A 22424-nucleotide genomic window follows, 5' to 3' on the forward strand; every position below is an offset into this window, starting at 1 on the left:
TAGGATGGCTACTACCAAAAAACAAAAACAAAAACACAAGCATTGGTAAGGATGTAGATAAATCAGAACCCTTTACACTACTGATGGGAATGTATTTTTGTTTTGTTTTTTTTTGGCCACATCTGCACAATGTGGAAATTCTCAAGCCAGGGATCAAATCCACGCCACAGCAGCAACCCAAGGCACTGCAGTGACAACACTAGATCCTTAACCTGCAGAGCCATAAGAGAACTCCCAATGGGAATGTAAAATGATATAGCTGCTGTGGAAAACAGTATGGCATTTTGCTCAATAAATCAAAAATAGATTTACAATGTACTATATGATCCAGCAATTCTACTTCTAGAACTGAGAGCAGGGATTAGAAGAATGGAGCATTATTTGGCCTTGAGAACAAATTGACACATACATTATAGATGAACCTTAAAAACATTATGCCGAGTGAAATAATCCAGTCAGAAAAAGGACAAATACTGTTAGATTACGCTTACATGAGAGACCTAGAGTAAGTGGTTGCCAAGGCTAGAGAGGAGGGAGTAAAAGGAACTACTGTTTAACAGTATAGTTTTCATTTTAAGATGAAAAATGTGTTGTGGATGGATGCACTTTATGCCACCAAACTATATGCTTAAAAATGGCTAAAATGGTATATAGTCTGTTATATGTATTTTACCCTTCAACCTTTTCGTTCTCTTTTTCTTTACTTTTTTTTTGGTCTTTATAGGCCCGCACTCACAGCATATGGAAGTTCCCAGGCTAGGGGTCGAATGAGAGCTGCAGCTGCCAGCCCACACCACAGTCACAGCAATGCCAGATCTGAGCCGTGTCTATGGCCTACACCACAGCCCATGGCAACACCGGATCCTTAACCCTTAACCAACCCTTGGTTGGTAGAAAAGGTAGAAGGGATGGAGTTCCTGCCGTGGCTCAGTGGTGACGAACCTGACTGAGCAAGGCCAGGGATCGAATCCGTGTCCTCATGGATGCTAGTCAGGTTCGTCACCACTGAGCCACGACAGGAGCTCCATCCCTTCTACCTTTTCTACCAACCAAAGCTCAACCTGAGACAGCCACAAACACCTGCCAAAGTTTTTTTGGTTTGTTTTAAATTAACCAGAAGGTTGACAGGCAGCCTCCAGATACAAGTGAAATCAGATTTCTCTCAGTATTGTTATTCGGAGTACCTTTTGCTGGGGCCAGACTGAGTAAATACAGGAGATCATACAAGCATACTTCCTACTGATTTCTTAGGCTATACACCAGGCCCCAAACAAATTACTCTAATAATCTTCAAATCCTAATAATCGCTAAGAGAAGAGACAATGACTCACTAAAAGAAAAAAACAAGTAAGACAAAGTTTTAAGGATTTAACACTCAAACTACCTCTTCCATGGTTTCCTCAATTTGGGTAGGAACAGGTTCAGGAGATCTCAGACCAACAGGGACAAACACTGGGGCTTTGTTTACTTCTTCTGGAGCAAGATGATAGCTTTCTTCTTCATAGTCAGACTCAAAGTCTTCAGCATCATCCTCGTCTTCTTCCTGGGAAGCCCTAAGCGTCACCAGCACAGCCTTGGGAGCTCTAGGTTCCTTTTTAGAGGTCTTACTCCGAACTCGTTTTGATCCACGGCCTCTGGTGACGTTTGGTTTGACCCTGCGATGTGTTCTCCTCTCACTATGATCTGTCTCACACTCAGAGGCAGAAGAGAGAGCTGTTCTTCGATCCAGGGCAATTCTAGAGTGATTTGACTCTTTCGGCAGTTGTGGAAACCTGGATGTTTAATCAAAAAAACAACATAGTCATTACATACTCAAAGGTAATATTAATGAAAGAGTGAAATCCCAGGAGTTCCTGTTGTGGCTCAGCAGAAACGAATCTGACTAGTATCCATGAGGATTTGGATTCGATCCCTGGCCTCAGTCAGTGGGTTAAGGATCCATTGCCGTGAGATGCAGTTTAGGTCACAGATGTGGCTCAGATCTGGCGTTGCTGTGGTTGTGGCATAGGCCAGTGGCTGCAGCTCTGATTCAAACACTAGCCTGGGAACCTCCATATGCTGCGGGGGCAGCCCTAAAAAGACAAAATAACTGTTTTTTAATTTTTTTTAGTTAGAAAAAAAAAAGGAAGAAAGGAATTTACTATTACTACTACTTATAGTTTCTCATTCAGAGTTAATTCTGAGTTATCTACCTACAAATTTTTCATAGTAAATTTTTAAATTGGGGCTATTTTTTTCTCCTTGCTATTTAAGTGGTGATGAAATACAAGACTGGAAATTATTAGAAGAAAAAGGGATAAAGAACACTGGGCCAATAAATACAGAATATAAGATCATAAAGTGATGCCAGCTTATCCTATTGGGTAAAAAGATTAGTTTAAAAGAAAAAAAGGAGAAGCAGGAAACCCATCAGAACAGTTTGTTTTTTTTTTTTTAAGAACTTAGTGTCCTGTGAGTTCCTGTCGTGGCTCGGTGATTAACGAATCTGACTAGGAACCACGAGGTGGCGGGTTCGATTCCTGGCCTTGCTCAGTGGGTTAACGATCCGGCGTTGCCGTGAGCTGTGGTGTAGGTTGCAGACTCGGCTCGGATCCCGCATTGCTGTGGCTCTGGTGTTGGCCAGTAGCTACATCTCTGATTAGACCCCTAGCCTGGGAACCTCCATATGCTGTAGAAGTAGCCCTAGAAAAGGCAGAAAGACAAAAAAAAAAAAAAAGAACTTGGTGTCCTTTCCATTTTCTTTCTTTCTTTCTTTTTTTTTTTTTTTAAACTTTATAGGGCCACACTTGCGGCATATGGAAGTTCCAAGCTAGAGGTCAAATTGGAGCTGCAGGTGCTGGCCTACACCACAGCCACAGCCACAGCAACACGGCATCCAAACTGTATCTCTGACCTAAACTGCAGCTCACGGCAACTCCAGATCCTTAACCTACAGAGTGAGGCCAAGGATCGAACTTGTGTCCTCATGGATACTAGTCTGATTCATTTCTGTTGCACCCTAATCGGAATGACTCCCTTCCACATTCCTTGAAAACTATGGAAGAAGGGTACCCTTCACTTGTCTCCATTCAAATTACCACCCCAATCATTTAGGTAATACACGCCACTCTTTGGTCAGGATTCTGCTCAAGTCTAATATACTCAACACCCAGAAATTTTAAAGGAAAGAAAAATCTCCCTGAGAAGATAAGAAGAAAAGTAAATTTGAGTAAATAAAAATCAAAATGGAAAAGAAACAGATCAACCAATAAAAAATAATCTACACATTACTCAGATGTTAACAAAACATCTTTGTAGCCTACCAATACGTTAAGGTAGGCCATTCATAAAGAAAAAGTTATTTTTATTTCCTAATCTGAAAGTGTTAAATAAAACTTTACCTTGTTGGTTTACTGAGATATTGCTCTTCAACAACTGAACACCCAGAATCATCCCCTACGGTTTTCTCTCCAACACTTTGTGATGGACCAGCTTCTGAGTGAGCATCTTTTTTTGCCAAACCAGTCTCCTGGGAACCTACAGAATCTTTTCTTGCTGAAACCTTCAGAGATGTCAGAGACTCAGCCTTTTCCTTAAATTTAAGAAGAAACAGCTATTATTACCATGAAAATAAACTATACAGTAATTTGGTTTGGTAGTTTGTTTAAAGCACTAAGCTTACACATATACACAAGTGAATGGTTTCTAAACTTCTATAATATTGGAAAGTCAATCCACTTCCATGAAAATAATTACAGTACAAAAGGCAAAACTATATATTTTTTAATGTTTTCCTTCACGATACTGACAAAATAGAGCCCACTCATTTTTTTCAAACTTACTTTTTGAAGAAACTGGGTGTCAGAATCTCCATGCTGCAGCAAATTATCTTCTGGCTTCCTTGCCTCACTTTGATCTGCTCTGTCTTTTTCTATGCTTGATTCCTCTTTCCTAGCATGTGCTCTTCCCAAATTTGGCTTAGGCTTTTGGAATTGCCTTCTTATCATTCGTGGTGGACTAGGAACATACGTTTTACGTTCTTGTCTAGAATGAAATACAAATCATGCTGAAGAACCCAAATCAGAATTCCTGTGAATGTAACTGATGTTAAATAAGTTTGAGCACAAACCAATCCTATGTTCAAGGACTATATATAAATAGGCTAGAAAACTAAGCATATAAAAGGAAACCACACATGCTTATACAAAAGAACATAAAAGCTTTTATAACTTCCATTCTCTATATAGCCTAGAGAATGGTTTCACAATATTAAGTTTTTTTTTTTTAATTTCCATTCATTGACTCTGGTGTGTAGTTTCATGCTACTTTATGTAATTTTCAGAAATATAACTAGATACAAAACAAAAATGCCAGTTGCTGACGATGGATTCCATAACGGCACTTTAAAAAATGCCTTCAACTGGGCTCTGAAGCATGAACAAATATACAATGGTCACAACAACTTTGGTCCTTCTGGTTCATGAGCAGGCTTGAAATCTAGTCTATCGTCCCACTACATGCCTATTAACTAAGAGAAAAGGGTATATTGATAGCCATAAGGATCTCATTATAACTCATCTGCAAATCAGAGAGAAACAAGGTTTTAATAACCAATACAGTAGCCATAGGTCCCAAGGCAACTAGAACAGATCCCTTAAGGTTTCCTGGGAAATATTTAGTAACTGGCAAAGATCCGAATTGGATCATGGCTCAGTGGTTAACGAAACTGACTGGCATCCATGAGGACGCAGGTTCAATCCCTGGCCTTGCTCAGTGGGTTAAGGATCCAGTGTTGCCATGAGCTATGGTGTAGGTCACAAATTCAGCTAGGATCCTGAGTTGCTGAGGCCGTGGTGTAGGCTGGCAGCTATAGTTCCGACTGGACCCCTGGCCTGGGAACCTCCACATGCCCTAAAAAGAGAGAAAGACAAAAAAAAAAAAAAGGAGAAAGTTTAAAACTAATATAGTGAGTTCCCATCATGGCTCAGTGGTAAAGAACTGGACTGGTATCCATGAGGATGCAGGTTCGATCTCTGGCCTTGCTCAGTGGGTTAAGGATCTGGAATTGCTGTGAGCTATGGTGTAGGTCATAGACGCGGTTCAGATCCTGTGATGCTGTGGCTATGGTTTAAGGTCAGCAGCTGCAGCTCCGATTCAACTCCTAGCCTGGGAACTTCCATGTGCTGTGGGTGTGGCCCTAAAATTAAAAAATAAAAAAAAAAAAAGAATCTGGATATTTATGAAGAATAATTGGGTATATAAGTATTCATCATGAGTCCTCTGAAAGATCTAGTATTAAAGACTAACCTTAAGTAATATTTCTAATAAATTACCTAGAAGGAAATAGTTAGTTACATTTTCCAAATTTTCCAATCCTGCAAAGTTCTTTCAGCAATGAAACACCAAGGAAATTCACAGGAGCTTCTAATAAGGTTATGATGCTAATACATTCCAGTGCAAGTTAATGCACTGGGGAAAATAAGCTACATTTAACATAAGTATAAGCTAATTTCAATCAAGTGTGATTCCACAAAGGTGCTTAAGAATAAAATATATATACAAATTTAATGTGTTAATGAGGTTAAAAGGGTTAAGAAACTGCTGGACACGGGAATTTCCATTGTGGCTCAGTGACAATGAACCCAACTAGTATCCATGAGGATGTGGGTTCAATCCCTGGCCTCACTCACTGAGTTAAGGATCCAATATTGCCATGAGCTATGGTGTAGGTCACAGACTCAGCTTGGAATCTGCATTGCTATGGCTGTGGCCAGCAGGAACAGCTCCAATTTGACCCCTAGCTTGGGAACCTCCACATGCTGCAGTGTGTGGCCCTAAAAACCAAAAAAAGAAAGAAAAAGAAACTGCTGGACCTAAGAATAAGCTAACTTTAAAACTTCATAGAGGTTTAACAGAAGTGACACTCAAAGCTGGACATGAAGAATGAGAAGGACTCCTCCCTGGTCTACTTGACAGCAGAAACATGACTCATTTCTCACTTGCTTGGCACAAGGCAACACCTAGGAATCTTACGAACTGAGTAAAGACAAACTGAATTTTTAAAAAATTGAGGTGAAATAAATTAATAAAGAAAACTACATAAAACATACACTCTGAAGAAAGAAGTTGTTGTGATAAAACTAACAGCTGGAATAAATTTCATAAACCAGAAAAGATTAAAAAAGGGATGAGTGGGTAACAGGTTTCCACAGAGGAATCTGAAAGTTACCACCTTACTCGTTAAAAGATGGGAAGGCTGAGCATAAAATCTCTTGAAACATGTAAAGTTTCTTTCGGGAAGTTCTGCCTATATAACTGTAGGAGTCTGCTAGTCTGAAAGTCTTAAATCCTAAAGACGTAAGTTTAAAGACTAAATTGCCAATATTATTTTGAGCAAGCCGTTTAAATCCTCTAGATCTAGTCAGTCAATTATCAACGACAGTACTAGGAAAGGCTGACCTCAAAGGTCACTAGACTTTAAGGCTCATTTCAAGTAAAAACCAAAATCCTTACAATGGTCTTACATAATCTGCACTGCTCCCCACTCAGCCTTTGCTTGTCATAAATCTACTACTCTTCCTCTTTCCCTCTGTTTCACAGTGTCCTCTTTACTGTCCCTCAAACATGTTTTTGCCTTGAGTGTTTTTCAGCTGCTGTTCCTTCTTCCCCAAAACATGCCTTGACTTGTTCCTTCACTTCTTGTAGGTCTTCTTTCCAAGGGGACCTTTGCAATGAAGCATTCGTTGATCACTGCTAATTAAAACTAAAGACTGGGCTTAGTCTTAAAAGAAAAACAGTATGAAAACAAGACACATATACACACATAAAGGGAAAGAAAGGAAATGACAGAAATTCATACTAAAAAAGGAAAAACTTCATACAAGAAATCTGCCTAAATGAAAGCAGACTGTTTAAAGTCAAGCAAAGTCAACATCATTGCTTGTGCAGATAGATAGATGACATAATGCCCCAATTCTATTCCTATGGCTTCACAGAGGGTGAAAAAAGGATACAGTAACATCTCTTTTGCACTGCCCCAAAACAAAGTTAATTCTATATAATTAAAGGAAACGGGAGTGTTCAAAGTCAATTTGTAAGTGCCGAAGACATTCTAGAAGAAAATTAATACACACTTCACTAGAATATATGGCGTAATAAATTAAAATTAGATGGACCATGAAATTATACCAGAAAAGGAAAGAATTTTAATTTTTCCTTACACACTAAAAAAGAAATGAACACACTCTAATTTAATATCATCAATAATAAAGCAGATTTCAAGTAATAAATAAAAGTGGTAGTGCTGGAGTCGTGGCGCAGTGGTTAACGAATACGACTAGGAACCATGAGGTTGCGGGTTCGATCCCTGCCCTTGCTCAGTGGGTTAACGATCCGGCGTTGCCGTGAGCTGTGGTGTAGGTTGCAGACGCGGCTCGGATCCCGCGTTGCTGTGGCTCTGGCGTAGGCCGGTGGCTACAGCTCCGATTCAACCCCTAGCCTGGGAACCTCCATATGCCGTGGGAGCAGCCCAAGAAATAGCAACAACAACAACAACAACAACAGCAAAAAAGACAAAAAGACAAAAAAAAAGTGGTAGTGCTAAAATATCTTCAACCTCCTAGCATCTCATTTAAAAATATTATTCCTATCATTTGGAATGGGACACAACACATAAGAACAGCACAAAGAAAGTACTTTATAGCATTTCCTGTTCAATAATTTTATCAGTAGATTATAAATTTCTAAAGATAGAAAGAACTTAAGAACTTTTACTACAGAAGTTTAGCTTTAAAATAAAAAAGGATGCTTGTCAAACTTCTCAGAGAAACTACAAATTAAGAGAACACCAGTCATTATAACTGAATCACTTTTTGTACAGCAGAAATTACCGTAAAATCCCAAATCACTATACTTCAATAAAACTTTAAAAAGTGAAAAAAAAGAAAACACCAATCACGCAATTCTTTTTGTGAAAAGCAGATTCAAAATGTTCTAGTTTGGGAGTTCCCGTCGTGGCGCAGTGGTTAACGAATCCGACTAGGAACCATGAGGTTGCGGGTTCGGTCCCTGCCCTTGCTCAGTGGGTTAACGATCCGGCGTTGCCGTGAGCTGTGGTGTAGGTTGCAGACGCAGCTCGGATCCCACATTGCTGTGGCTCTGGCGTAGGCCGGTGGCTACAGCTCCGATTCAACCCCTAGCCTGGGAACCTCCATATGCCGCGGGAGCAGCCCAAGAAATAGCAACAACAACAACAACAACAAAAAAAGACAAAAAAAAAGGTACCAGTGAAGAGTTTGGGGGTGATAAAAAAAATAAAAAATAAAATAAACAAAATGTTCTAGTTTGAGAGTTCTTGTCGTGGCTCAGTGGAAACGAATCCAACTGGTATTCATCTGTGAGGATACGAGTTCAATCCCTGCCTCATTCAGCAGGTCAGGAATCTGGCGTTGCCATGAACCATGGTGTAGGCCGCAGACGAGGCTCATACGACATGTTGCTGTGGCTATGGTGCAGGCTGGCAGCTGCAGCTCTGATTCGCCCTGTATCCTGGGAACTTCCATACGCCCAGAGTGTGGCCCTAAAAAAGCAAAAAAAAAAAAGTTCTAGTTTCATAATTACTTTTTTCTTTCATAGAACGTACTAAAGGTGAAACTACATACAACCAATTATTCCAATATCCAACTTTTATCTTTGAAAAGTTTTACGCTTTTCTGATTAAAAGCAAACTCACCTTGTCTTTTCATCTAAAGCATTTACTTCATTAAGATGAAGGTTTTCTAAAAGAACCACGTGACTCTGATTTTCACCCGTTCTGCCTTCTGAACCTTTGGTGGATACAACTTCAATTTCACACGTTCTGCCTTCTGAAACTTTGGAGGATACAACTTCAATTTCAGGTGCAATTTGAGAATTTGGCTGAAATGACAAAACCATATTAGTTTTTATTTTTCCTTTTTAGGGCCACACCCTCGGCATATGGAGGCTCCCAGGCTAGGGATCGATTTGGATCTATCCCTACACCGCCAGCCTACACTGAAGCCACAGCAACTAAGAATCCGATCCACGTCTGCGACCTACACCACAGCTTACGGCAATGCTGGATCCTTAACCCACTGAACAAGGCCGTCGATTGAACCCAAATCCTCATGGATTCTAGTTGGGTTTGTTAACTGCTAAGCCATGAAGGGAACTCCAGTTTTGTAATTTTTCAACAGAACACACCTCCTAAAGTGTTTCAATAATGAAGAAAGATATTTATTTTTTAAAAAATGAAGCCTCAAACTTGAGTATGCATTATCCATGTTCTGCTGCCCAAAACAAAACTGCCTATTTCACAAAGTTTCAAAGATTACTGCAATAATATGTTTGTTTATACAATGTTTTAAAAACTGTTAAAATTTTCAAACTGAAAATCTGTTAGAACCCTCCTCCCTAAAAGGTCAATGGGTTGAGGTTTTGTTTTTTTTTTAATGTGGGGGGTGGTTGAAATAAAGATTATAATCACTTTATTTTAAATGTAGATTTTCCCTTGGTAGAGAAAAGGAAGACAGAAAAACAAGATCTATTGAAATGGGCATTAAACTACCTAGATTTGATTCTATATCAAAAGATTCCTCAATAAGAGACTGGTTAAACTGTCATTCACAATAGTAGAACATTACACAGAAGTTAAAAATGATGGATCTCAAAATGTGGTACATATATACAATGGACTACTCAGCTATAAGAAATAACAAAAAAATGCCACCATTTACAACACAGAGATTATTATACTAAGTGAAGTCAGAAGGAGAAAGACAAATATCATATGATACCATTTACAAGTGGAATCTAAAATATGACACAAATGAACCTATCTACAAAACAGAAACAGACTCACAGACATAGAGAACAGACTGTGGTTGCCAAGGGAGAAGGGTAAGGGAGTAGGATGGACTGGGAGTTTGGGGTTAGCAGATGTTGGCTCTTACACATGGAAGGGATAAACAACAAGGTCCTACTGTACAGCAGAGAGAACTATATTAAAAAAAAGAAAAGATATATATGTCCATATTTCTTGACATGGAAAGCCAAGTATTAGTGATAACTGAAAAACTGTAAGTCACAAAATAACATGTATACAATGATTTTATTATTTAAATGTACATAAGTATGCACATATGCATGCATGGAGATATACCTAGAAAGATATGTCAAAAGGTTTTCAGGGAGTTCCCGTCGTGGTGCAGTAGTTAACGAACCCGACTAGGAACCATGAGGTTTCGGGTGCGGTCCCTGGCCTTGCTCAGTGGGTTAAGGATCCAGTGTTGCCATGAGCTGTGGCGTAGGCCGGCGGCTACAGCTCCGATTAGACCCCTAGCCTGGGATCCTCCATATGCTCAGATGCTGCCCTAGAAAAGACAAAAAGAAAAAAAGGTTACTTCAGAGTGGTGAGACTTGGGATAATTATTACATTATTTTGTATTGATTAAACATTTTCACAATGAATAGGTTCATTAGTTAGAGGAGGAAAACGTCTATTTTCATTAAAAAAAAAAAAAAATCCACAGTGGAGTTCCCTGTGGCCTAGTGGTTTAGGATTCACACTGCTGTGGCTTGGGTTCAATACCTGACCTGGGAACTTCTGTGTGATGTAGGCATTGCCAAAAAAAAAAAAAAAAATCCACAATGGTAAATCTGAAACAAAACTAGATATGTTATGTATTCATTGCATAAAGTAAGTATCAGATGCCTATATTTTAAGCTAAGTCTGAGCTACCATTTGATATTTTAATATGCATTTAAAGGTTTGATTTAATTACACACAATAACTCACCACAGTCAGGAATTCCTTTTTAGTTTCATCTTTTTGTAGTGTCCCTTCCTCCTTATTTGTTTCTTTAGCTTCACTTTTTTCTATTACTTGCCTCTGTCCAACCCTTCTTAAGTTTGGTCTGGGTCTCTGAAGTCGGCCCCGTACTGGTGGAACAGTTTGGACAGCACTTTCTTGTTCCAAAGTGTTTATGTCATGAGTCCTAGAAGAGGGACCAGGAAAAAAGAAAGAAAGCTTGATTGTAAAAAGATGAAAACTACTGTAAAAAATACAAAATTTGAATCTAATAAACTCTCTGTAAAAATATTTTGTACATTAAAGGAAAATTAAATTACTTTCTGATCATATCTTATTTTATTTAAAAAAACTATTTCAATTCTCTAAAGGTAATGACCTTGGAGTTCACGTGGTAGCTCAGCAGAAATGAATCTGACTAGTATCCATGAGGACGCCAGTTCGACCCCTGGCCTTGCTCAGCTGGTTAAGGATCTGGCGTTACCATGAGCTATGGTATAGGTCACAGACATGGCTTGGATCTGGTGTTGCTGCGGCTGTGGCTGTGGCGTAGGCCAGCAACTGCAGCTCCAATTCTACCCCTAGCATGGGAATCTCCATATGCCGCAGGCTTGGCCCTAAAAGGACCAAAAAAAAAAAAAAAAACGAACTTATATGAGGCACCTACAATATTCAAATTCATAGTAACAGAAAGGACAATGACAGCAATGATGCAATGATGGCTGTGAGGGACTGAAGGAAGAGGGGAATGGGGAGTTACTGTTTCATGGGTAGAGAGCTTCGGTTTGGGAAGAACAGTGTTCTGGAGATGGGGATGATGGTACACAACAACGTGAGTGCACTTAATGCCACTACACTGTACACCTGAAAATGGTTAAAAGAGTCAATTTTATGTTATACGTATCTTAGTACAATTTTTAAAAAGGTAATGAACACATACTTTAAATGCATATGTTTTTTAAATGCACTGCTTTGTATAAGATCTTTTTTTTTGATAGGCAAGAAACAGATTTATTAAGATAGGACACTTGTGAGAGATGCAAGCAGGCAGGCCAGGAGGCTCTGTGCTTTATTGAAGATCTTAAGCAGCTAACAGTGAATTATACGCAGGCAAGTGTTAAAAGTGTTGAACTCAATCTGATTTTCTATTCTAGGCAGTCTGACATATGAATAAAAATAAGCCAAGTTTTCTTGATATTCACATCTTTAAAAAAATGATTAACACATGTTTTTAAAAATGAGGAAATATTTGAAAGAACTCTATTTTAGATTTTTTAAAAAACTATCAAGGTTTACCCCATAGAGACAACTAATTCCTTTCCCTGGGCTTGTGTAGACTGAGACTCCTCTTTAGGTTCATGAGAACTTGAAGGTGAAAGCTCCTTTTCAGTCTGTCCATGTGGTATTATCACAGTCTCCTCTTGACTGTGATCTGATTTATCTTTCTCTCTTGATGTCATCAGGGAAGCCACATCCTAGAAGGCAGATAAAAAAATTTCATCAAAGATTGGTAAAAGTATAGAGATAAGAGAAACTTCAATAAACTGCCAGAGGAATAAACTGAGAGTCTTTGTAGACAATAGGGGAGTATTAGTTAAAAGTGTTAATCCTTAGCAATTCTAACTTCTAAAAATATGCCTTATGGGAGTTCCCATTGTTGCTCAGCAGGTTATAAACCTGACTAGCATCCATGAGGATTCGAGTTTGATCCCTGGCCTTACACAGTGCATTAAGGATTGGGAGTTGCCGTGGCTGTGGTGTAGGCTGGCAGCTGCAGTTCCAGTTCAAACCCTAGCCTCAGAACTTCCATATGCCCCAAGTGCAACCCTAAAAAAGCAAAAAAAAAAAAGGCCTTATAAAAACATTCAAAAAAGTACCTAGAAAATTACATACAAGTATATTTATTATAGCAATATAATAGCCTCCCCAAAAAAGGAAGAAAAAGAAAAAAACAAAAAACTGGAAACAAGACATATCAGTAGGGAAATGAATAAGCAAATTGCAATTTTTTTATAATGCAAAAGTACAGAGTCATTTAAAAGAAGTTTAGTTTCTATTTACTGATTCAAGAAGATGTTCACAATATTGTGTTAAGTGAAAAAAATCAGAAAACAGCTATGATGCCATTTTTGTAAAACGATAAAAATATCCACACATTTTACTATTTATGTACGTAAGCACCTATACAATAAAGTTTAGGCAGATATACGTAAAAGTGCTACATGATTTGGGAGGGAGAAATGGAACTTTTTTTTTTTTAGGGCCACACTCACGGCATACAGAGGTTCCCAGGCTAAGGTGCTGAATCAGAGCTGTAGCCGCCAGCCTATGCCACAGCCACAGCAACACCAGATCCAAGCCGAGTCTGTGACTTACACCACCGCTCATGGCAACGCCAGGTCCTTAGCCCACTGAGCGAGGCCAGGGATCAAAACCTTCGTCCTCATGGATACTAGTTAGATTCGTTTCTGCTGAGCCATGATGGGAACTCCGAGACGGAACTTTTTAAATGATGTATTTTTCCAATTTGAAATTTTTATTATCAGATAACATAATCAACGAAAATGATTTATCTTTTAAAATATAAGATTAGAAGGAAAAAGCACTAATGTTCAAGCACTGTAAAAACTAAACTAAGATGTAAAAGAAGTTTTTTTTTCTTTTTGGCCATGTACAGCATGTGGAAGCTCCTGGGCTAGGGATCAAACCCATACCACTGCAGCAGCCCAAGCCACTGCAGTGACAAAGACAGATTCTTAACTCATTGCATCCAAAAGTACTCCAAGAATTTTAAGTAATTATTATTATTATTATTATTATTTGATCTTTTTAGGGCTGTACCAGGTGCATACAGCTCTGGCCTAGAGGTTGAATTAGAGCTGTAGACACAGTAATGTGAGATCTGAGCCGAATCTGCCACCTACAGCTTGTGGCAATGCCTGATCCTCAACCCACTGAGCAAGGCCAGGAATTCAACTCGCACCTTCATGGATACAATTCGGGTTCTTAATATGCTGAGCCATGATGAGAACTCCAAGAATTTTATTTTATTTTATTTGTCTTTTCTAGGGCCGAAACCACAGCATATGGAGGTTCGGAGACTAGGGGTCAAATCGGAGCTACAGCTGCTGGCCCACGCCACAGCCACAGCAACTGGGGGTCCAAGCTACATCTTCGACCTACACCACAGCTCAGAGCAACGCCGGATCCTTAACCCAGTGAGCGAGGCCAGGGATGGAATCCGCAACCTCATGGTTCCTGGTCAGATTCGTTAACCACTGAGCCACAACAGGAACTCCAAGAACTCCAAGAATTTTAAATCAAAAAAGTGCTTCATATGTTTAGAACACTCAAAATTAACATTTCAAGGCTTTTGATGCTCTATCACACATCTTAATCTCTTAAAGACCAACATAATCAAGTAAATAAAATAATCTCCTTTAATTCACATGAAACTTTTAACTTTTTATTTTGCCTTCACAACAGGGTGAAATAAAGATGGACGGTCATTCTCATTTTTCCTATGAAGAAAATGGGTGCATCATTTGGCTATGGTCAGATAATGAATACAGGTCAGAACTTACAAGGCCAAGTGTCTTAAACCCTTCCCATGACACATGTGCCCAACATCAGAGATTTGAGATTCTTACACAAACCACGTGGAACAATGAGGAACGTGAAGAACAGCAACAATAACATCACACAGTAAAAAATCACATGAGGAAATATTTGCAAAATCTTAATTCGAGTGTTTTACTTGAGTAACTAATCACTAAAACGGAAAGCCTCCATCCTAATTAACTTACATGTTGAGAAGAGAGAGTACTCATTTGGTCGCTGTTTGGCTGTATCACAACAGTGCCTGCTTTATCAGGTTCCATGTTCTTCCCAGGTGCACATTTTTCTGCTCCTGTGGCCCCTCTCTTTGAAGCTGCTCTTGCTAAGTTTGGTTTTGGTCTTTTGAATCTACTTCTCAGAAAAGGTGCTGGTTTAACTTCAGATGGCTTCTGTTCTTGAGGAAGAGATTTGCTTTTGGAACAAGGATTATCAAGCTTTAGGATGAAATGAAGGGGCAGTGGGAGCAGAGTCTTAGGACAAGCTTAGAGACTGGCAATAAATATTTAATTCTAATTCTTAACAGCAAAAGAAATTGGACTATTTGGTAGATCCTGAAAAACATGAGTGGTACAATTCAGGTATAAGCCTAGGAGTTACATCATTTTTGCACAAAGAAAATACAGGTCTGTCACACCTGTACTGACTTAGGAGTATGTTCTGCATACAATTTTGTATGTTAGTAATTCTCACAATCTACTATCAGGATGACCTCAAACCTCTCCCCAAACCAGCTTAAAATTTCCAACACCATGATAAAGGTGCTACGTCTTAAAACCTCATTTAGTTTAACATAATCTGAAAAGATAACTTTATATGCCTCCTCTTTAAAAGCAGAGACCTACATTCTTATACCTTAAATTAATATCTGAAGACTGCTCTGGAACATCTGGAGACTGCATCCTCTGGTCTTCTATTTTATCAAGTCCAGAAGTCTCCAAAGAAATGTTCAAATGACTCAACTGACTTGACATTTCCTTTTCAGAATTTCTGTTTTCTTCTACAGCTGTATGCACCATGGATAGTATTTCACTGCTAATGTCCTGGAAGTAAATCAGCACATACATACAAGATTCCTTAAACATGTCACACATTTCAAACAAAAGCCTATATATTCTATACACTGTCTTTAAAAATGAAGAAGTTTATGAGTTCCCAATTTTTAAATAAAATAAAATTTTATTTATAAAAGCTAAAACACATCATATGGGAAATTATTCTTTCTATATTGTATATTACGGTTTATTCCAAACTACAATGCCATTACCTATCCCCCCAAAAAGTTAGAAAACCAGAAAAATGTTAGAATAGCTTAAACTTCAATTAATTGGAAACTTTTAATAAAAAATACTTTTCAGGAGTTCCCGTCGTGGCGCAGTGGTTAACAAATCCGACTAGGAACCATGAGGTTGCGGGTTCGATCCCTGCCCTTGCTCAGTGGGTTAACGATCCGGCGTTGCTGTGAGCTGTGGTGTAGGTCGCAGACGCGGCTCGGATCCTGCGTTGCTGTGGCTCTGGAGTAGGCCAGTGGCTACAGCTCCGATTCGACCCCTAGCCTGGGAACCTCCATATGCCGTGGGAGTGGCCCAAAGAAATAGCAAAAAGACAAAAAGACAAAAAAAAAAAAAAAGAACTTTTCAAAGTGTAGAGAAATAGGATACGGCAGGAAATAAAGAGAAAAACTGATACAGATACGGTCAAAAAAATAATTCTAATATACGTTCATTCTAGAGTTAGCACAAACCAAGTCCAATTTTCTATATTCCTTTTATCTAAGAGTAACTTTATTTATATTTTTGGGCCATGGCTTGACATGTGGAAGCTCCCAGGCCAGGGATCCAATTCACACCAATGACCTGGGCCAATGCAGTGACACCATCAGATTCTTAACCCGCTGCATCTATCTAAGAGTACCTTTAAACTGATGTTAAGAATAGTAACTTTTCCACAAGTTTAAAAAAAAAAAAAAAAGTTTTAAAATTATTTTTTAAAAAAGAATATATGATTTCTTTAAGATCCTGAAACACAGATTTTAGGATTGGGACTTTGTACTTTAAGAGATATTAAATGTTACTAGACTTAAGGGCAATAATCCTGGAATTATTTGGTCATTTTTCTCTGAATGAATACTCAAAAAATATTTTTAAAGGACAAAAAATACATACATTATTAGTTAGGGAAGGCGCAGCGCTGCAGTCAACACTACTGCTCTGCAATGAATCTGTCCCAGTTTGTCTTGAGGTTCCAGTCTCCTCTCGTGCATTTTCCCTTAGAGAAATGTCTGTTTTTCTAGTTTTTTTCCAAATCTGCCACCCTTTCCTCAGAAGCACTGATCTCTTCTGGTCTGCTTTTCTTCAAGAAAATTTCCTTGCCAGTTTCTTTTAAATCTGCTTCTGTTTCCTCAATGGCAGTCATCTTTCCTGATACCTTTTCCATCAGGGAAAAGTCTCTCTTTGCAGTTTCTTCCAAATCAACCTCCCTTTCCCCTGTGTCACTGATCCCCACTACTACATTTTCCCTTAGGGAAATTTCGATTCCAATTTCTTTCAATTCTGTCTCCACTTCATCACCTACAGTTTTGACCTCTGAGACCTTATCTTGTGTAGATATTTCTCTTCTCTCAGATTCTTCTAAATCTGTCTCTGCTTCCTCAGCGGCGTCAATTATGTCTGGTATCTTCTCTCTTGGGGAAATCTCTCTTACAGTTTCTTTCAAATCTGTCACCACTTCACCAATAGTATCAACCTCCTCTGGGGCATTTTCCTGTAGGGATATTTCTCTTCTTACAGTCTCTTCCAAGTCTGTCTCTCTTTCCTCAGTGGCATCAGTCACCTTTGGTATCTCCTCCTCCTCCCTTGGGAAAACTTCTCTTCCAGTTTCTTTCAAATCTGTCTCCATTTCCACAGTGACATCAATCATTTCTGGTATTTTTTCCCTAGGAGAGCTGTCTTTTCCAGTTTCTTTTAAAACTGACTCCGTTTCCTTAGTAGTATTAGTCTCCACAGGGACCTCCTCCCTTGGTGAGGTTTCTAGACTTGCAGTTTCTCTCAAAGCTGCTGTCATCTCTTCAGAGGCAAGAATCTTTTCTGGTACCTCTTTCTTTGAGAAAATGTCTCTTTTTGCAATTGTTCTTCTAATATTTGGCTTTGGTTTCTGAAATCGAGTCTTTACAACTGGAACTTGTTTATTTGCTTTATTATCTTCCTGAATACTATTTAAAAAAAAAAAAAAGGACATATAATCAAATTTTAAACCAGACTGCCAAATGAAAAGACAACGGTTGAAAAGTCACTACTAAAAAACCAGAAACTCTCAGATTTAAAAAGAAACAAAAGGAGTTCTTGTCACGGCAAATCTAAAACGAATCTGACTAGGAACCATGAGGTTGCAGGTTCGATCCCTGGCCTTGTTCAGTGGGTTAAGGCTCTGGCATTGCCGTGAGCTGTGGTATAGGTCGCAGATGCAGCTCAGATCCTGCGTTGCTGTGGCTGTGGTGTAGGCTGGTAGCTGTAGCTCCGATTTGCCCCCTAGCCTGGGAACCTCCATATGCTGCAGGTGCGCCCCTAAAAAGCAAAAAAAAAAAAAAAAAAATTAAAAATGAGATTTCCTGTACAGTCATTTTCTCTAAAAGCCTGTGTTTTCATAATACAAACTAGGCATAAAAGAAAAGAGTAAATACACAATAAGATTTTGCAGTCTGTTGAACAGTACTGGGCATACAACAAGCACTGACTAGTACAAGCACCTTGTTAGCCAAAAAAGCAGTAGCACACTCTGCTTTGTGTTTTATAATGAGATGGTAAAACCAATAAAAAGATATAAATAAATGAAAGAACACTCAGTCATTGGTTAAGATTTGGACCTCTGAGGACTTCTCTTGTGTAGGTATTTCTCTTCTTTCAGTTCCTTGTAAATCTGTCTCTACCTCCTCTGAGGCATCAATCATCTCTCATCATCTTCTCCCTTGGGGAAATCTTTCAGGTTCTTTCAAACCTGTCTCCACTTTACCTACAGAACTGACCTTCTCTAGAGCGTTTCCCTATAGGGATATTTCTCATCTTTCAGTCCCTAGATTTTTTTCATCTATGTTAGGCTAAACAAGTGTATACACGTTAACAGATTTTTAAAAACATAAAAACCATGCTTTTGCTTATTTAAAACTATCTAGAGTTTAGTCAATCTTTCTTCACTGAAACCACTTTTTTTTATAATACAAATTTTGATAACACAAGGCAAGTCCTTAAAAATCAAGACTATTTTTCAAATTGTATTTGTTTATATAACTAAGGTGATATAATTATGCCTATCAACTTTAGCAACTGATAACATATAATACAAAATTAATACCAACTGACAAAGGTTATTTAATCTAACTAGTCCTGGGTGGATTTCATTCTATTTTCTGACTTATGATGCTTTTCATCTTTATCCAGAAATACCTAGGCTTTAGTGAGGTTCCTGTGCTAGCCATCTTGGTTTGGTTATCACAGGAAAACCTAAACTGTCTTTATAGTCACATTTTCTTTTTCTTTTTTTTTTTTTGGTCTTCTTGCCATTTCTGGGGCCGCTCCCGCAGCATATACAGGTTCCCAAGCTAGGGGTCTAATCGGAGCTGTAGCCACCGGCCTACGCCAGAGCCACAGCAACGCGGGATCCGAGCCGCGTCTGCAACCTACACCACAGCTCACGGCAACGCCGGATTGTTAACCCACTGAGCAAGGGCAGGGACCGAACCTGAAACCTCATGGTTCCTAGTCGGATTTGTTAACCACTGTGCCACAACGGGAACTCCTATAGTCACATTTTTAATACCAGCTTTTTTTGTTTTTTGTTTCTTTTTTTGGGGGGGTTTTTTTTTTGGTCTTTTCTAGCACCGTACCTGCAGCATATGGAGGTTCCCAGGCTAGAAGTCTAATTGGAGCTAGATCTGAGCCACGTCTGCAACCTACACCACAGCTCAAGGCAACGCCGGATCCTTAACCAACTGAGCGAGGCCAGGAATCGAACCCACAACCTCATGATTCCTAATCGGATTCATTAACCACTGATCCACGAAGGGAACTCCAGTTTCTTAAAGCATACTAATAATTCCATTTATCTGGTTTGGTATCCTCCAGAGGGGAAATAACAAATTAACAAATAAAGAGCTTTGGGAGTTCCCATTGAGGCTCATAAATTTACGTAAACCTAAAATAAAGGTAATGTGAGATTAATCCCAAAGACACAAATATTAAGACAATTAAGTGGCATTTTCATATCTGGATATAGACATAAAATTTAATACAAATGTGAAGTGATAATACTACCCATGTTAACTCAAGGTCTAAGTTGTGATGCGTAAATTAACTCATCAAGCCACCAATAACTAAGAAATCAACATGAAGGCAATGACATAAACTGCCTTGAAAGATGAATATATACTTATAAATATTATGTAACTTGATATACAAATAACAAACCAGTCTGACTTGCTACTGTTTCTAAAAAAATGATTAACAATTTCTAAAACCTACACCTAAAAATTCAAATATTATATCATCAGTAAAATGATGCTCACCTGGGACATTCATTAAGAGCCTTGGGATCATCTGACTGCACATCTTGAATAGAAGTATCTTTTTTTTCAGATTGCGAAGTGATGTCTTCACACTCAAAATTTTTACATGACTTATCTTCTATTTGTTCTGGAGTCTTGATAACAAACACATTTTTAAAAAAGTTTTAAGTTTCACAATAAAATGCCCATTTATAAAAGATTTCATTGAAAATTATGTACAATTTGAATACAAGGAAAATGATAAACATTTCAAAATTACAAAATGATATTTAAGTGGCACTTTTAGTGTTTTTTCTTTTCTTGGGGGGTGCACCCCCAGCATGTGGAAGTTCCCAGGCCAGGGATCAAACATGCACCACAGCAGTGACCACACCAGCTCCTTAACTGCTAGGCCACCAAGGAACTCCATTGTTTGTTCTTTAAGTATAGAAAATTTCCTAAGCCACACCTTTTACCTCATCTCAAAGCCCCCCATTCTTTTCCTCCCAATCAGAAAGCAAGTAATTGCTTCAGCCTCATTTGTTAGAATTATCCCTTGGGGTCTATCTTTCTAAAATCCTTTTGATTATTATTATAATCACATTATAGACCCTAGGAATTATAACAAAAGAAATTCAAATCTCAAATTACACCAGCTCTTACACTTATCACAAAGACCAGTTATTATGTAAATAACCTAAAATTTATAAACTTTTTTTTTTTCTTTTTCTTTTTCGAGCCGCACTCACAGCATATGGAGGTTCCCAGGCTAGGGGTCAAATAGGAGCTGCAGCGCTGGCCTATGCCACAGCCACAGCAACATGGGACCCAAGCCTCATCTTTGACCTACACCACAGCTCATGGCAACGCCAGATCCTTAACCCACTGCATGAGGCCAGGGATCGAACCCACAACCTCACAGTTCCTAGTCGGATTAATTTCCGCTGTGCCATGGTGGGAACTCCTAAAATTTATAATCTTTATTGTTGAAATTACATGTTACCAGGGAACTTTTAACATTTTATTTTAAGTCAGTTAAAATTCATGTACCCAGCTACATTTTCAAAGGGGACGTGTAATTCAAACACCTGCTGAGTAACGGGGGAAGGCCAAGTCCAAATATGAGTAAGGTAAAAGCACATAATTCATCATATAAATGTTTAAAAACCAGAAGGCTGAGAGCTAAGTGGCTTTACAATTAGCAAAGCTGCTGGCTATGAGATCTGGGCCTTAAATTTAATATACAGTGTACATAATCATATAGGACTGGGTTTTTTTGTTTTGTTGTTTTGTCTTTTTGCCTTTTCTAGGGCCGCTCCTGCGGCATATGGAGGTTCCCAGGCTAGGGGTCAAATCGGAGCTATAGTCACCAGCCTATGCCAGAGCCACAGCAACACGGGATCCGAGCCGCATCTGCGACCTACACCACAACTCACGGCAACGCCGGATCCTTAATCCACTGAGCAAGGCCAGGGATCAAACCTGCAACCACATGGTTCCTAGTCGGATTCGTTAACCACTGAGCCACGATGGGAACTCCAGTACTGCTGTTTTTAAAAGTTTACAAAAGGACGCTTATGTACGTGTTTAACCAAAAAAACTGGAAGGCATCAGGGTACTTACATCTCCACCAATGCCGGATTCATTTTCATTCTTTTCTACACTGGCCCCAATTTTTTCCTGTGATGTAAGAATTCCTTTTCTTTCAGCAGCTTTACCTATATTTGGTTTTTGCCTTCGCAGTGAGCCCCTCATTAGTCGTGCAGGTCTAAAAGCCTTTGGTGCATCATCTTCCTGCAGACAAATTTTTTCACTCAAACTAGAATAATTACAAAGGAATAAAATCAACAGTTATTCTGAAGTCACATAATTACTTGTATGTCACATACATGCCTGTTTTCAGTATTCCCTTCTCCCAAGTATAAATAAATAAATCATTTGTAATACAAAATAATTCACAAGTGTCCTTAAGAACATCCTCAAAGACATTCATACCTCTATACCTTAATCCTCTGCGACAGTCAGTCCTAGAAGCCTGACTGTAGGAAAGCATTTTAAAATCAAATTTTCATCACAAAATTGGAAAAATCTGTACCTGACTAGTACAGAATACCATTCCCCACTCAAGACAACACCATGTAATGTACACTCCAGGACAATGGACAGATTATGGCATAAATGTATAGTCCAGAATCCACTGGTCCAGGTTTATACTGGAGCAAGGCCTGTTCTAGATCTCCATTCCAAGTTAAGTATTCCCTTTTGAAACACTTTGCTATATATAAAATTATCCAGAAACATATATCTTAACCATTAATTTACCTAACAAGACTTTGTTAAAATCTTATTAGCAGGTTGAAGGAGAAATGTATTTGCTAACTCAGTAGATCCATATGATAATTCACTTCTATAATATCAAGCATAAAGAACACTATTAAAGTGTTTCCGGAGTTCCCGTCATGGCGC

The 22424-nt window shown here is 38.8% G+C and overlaps 1 protein-coding gene across 1 annotated transcript in view; it reads right to left on the reverse strand.

The window, feature by feature from the left end:
• Positions 1–22424, reverse strand: part of BDP1 (B double prime 1, subunit of RNA polymerase III transcription initiation factor IIIB) — a 106179-nt gene that overhangs the window by 36234 nt on the left and 47521 nt on the right. Inside the window, 12 exon segments of the mRNA XM_047794370.1 lie at positions 1385–1772; positions 3381–3571; positions 3822–4023; positions 8711–8895; positions 10796–10994; positions 12104–12282; positions 14614–14836; positions 15278–15465; positions 16588–16722; positions 16724–17633; positions 19980–20113; positions 21582–21777. Of these exon segments, the coding sequence (XP_047650326.1) occupies positions 1385–1772; positions 3381–3571; positions 3822–4023; positions 8711–8895; positions 10796–10994; positions 12104–12282; positions 14614–14836; positions 15278–15465; positions 16588–16722; positions 16724–17633; positions 19980–20113; positions 21582–21777 (3130 nt within the window).

This window comes from Phacochoerus africanus, chromosome 1 (assembly GCF_016906955.1).
Source record: "Phacochoerus africanus isolate WHEZ1 chromosome 1, ROS_Pafr_v1, whole genome shotgun sequence".
NCBI classification, from domain to species: Eukaryota; Metazoa; Chordata; class Mammalia; order Artiodactyla; family Suidae; genus Phacochoerus; species Phacochoerus africanus.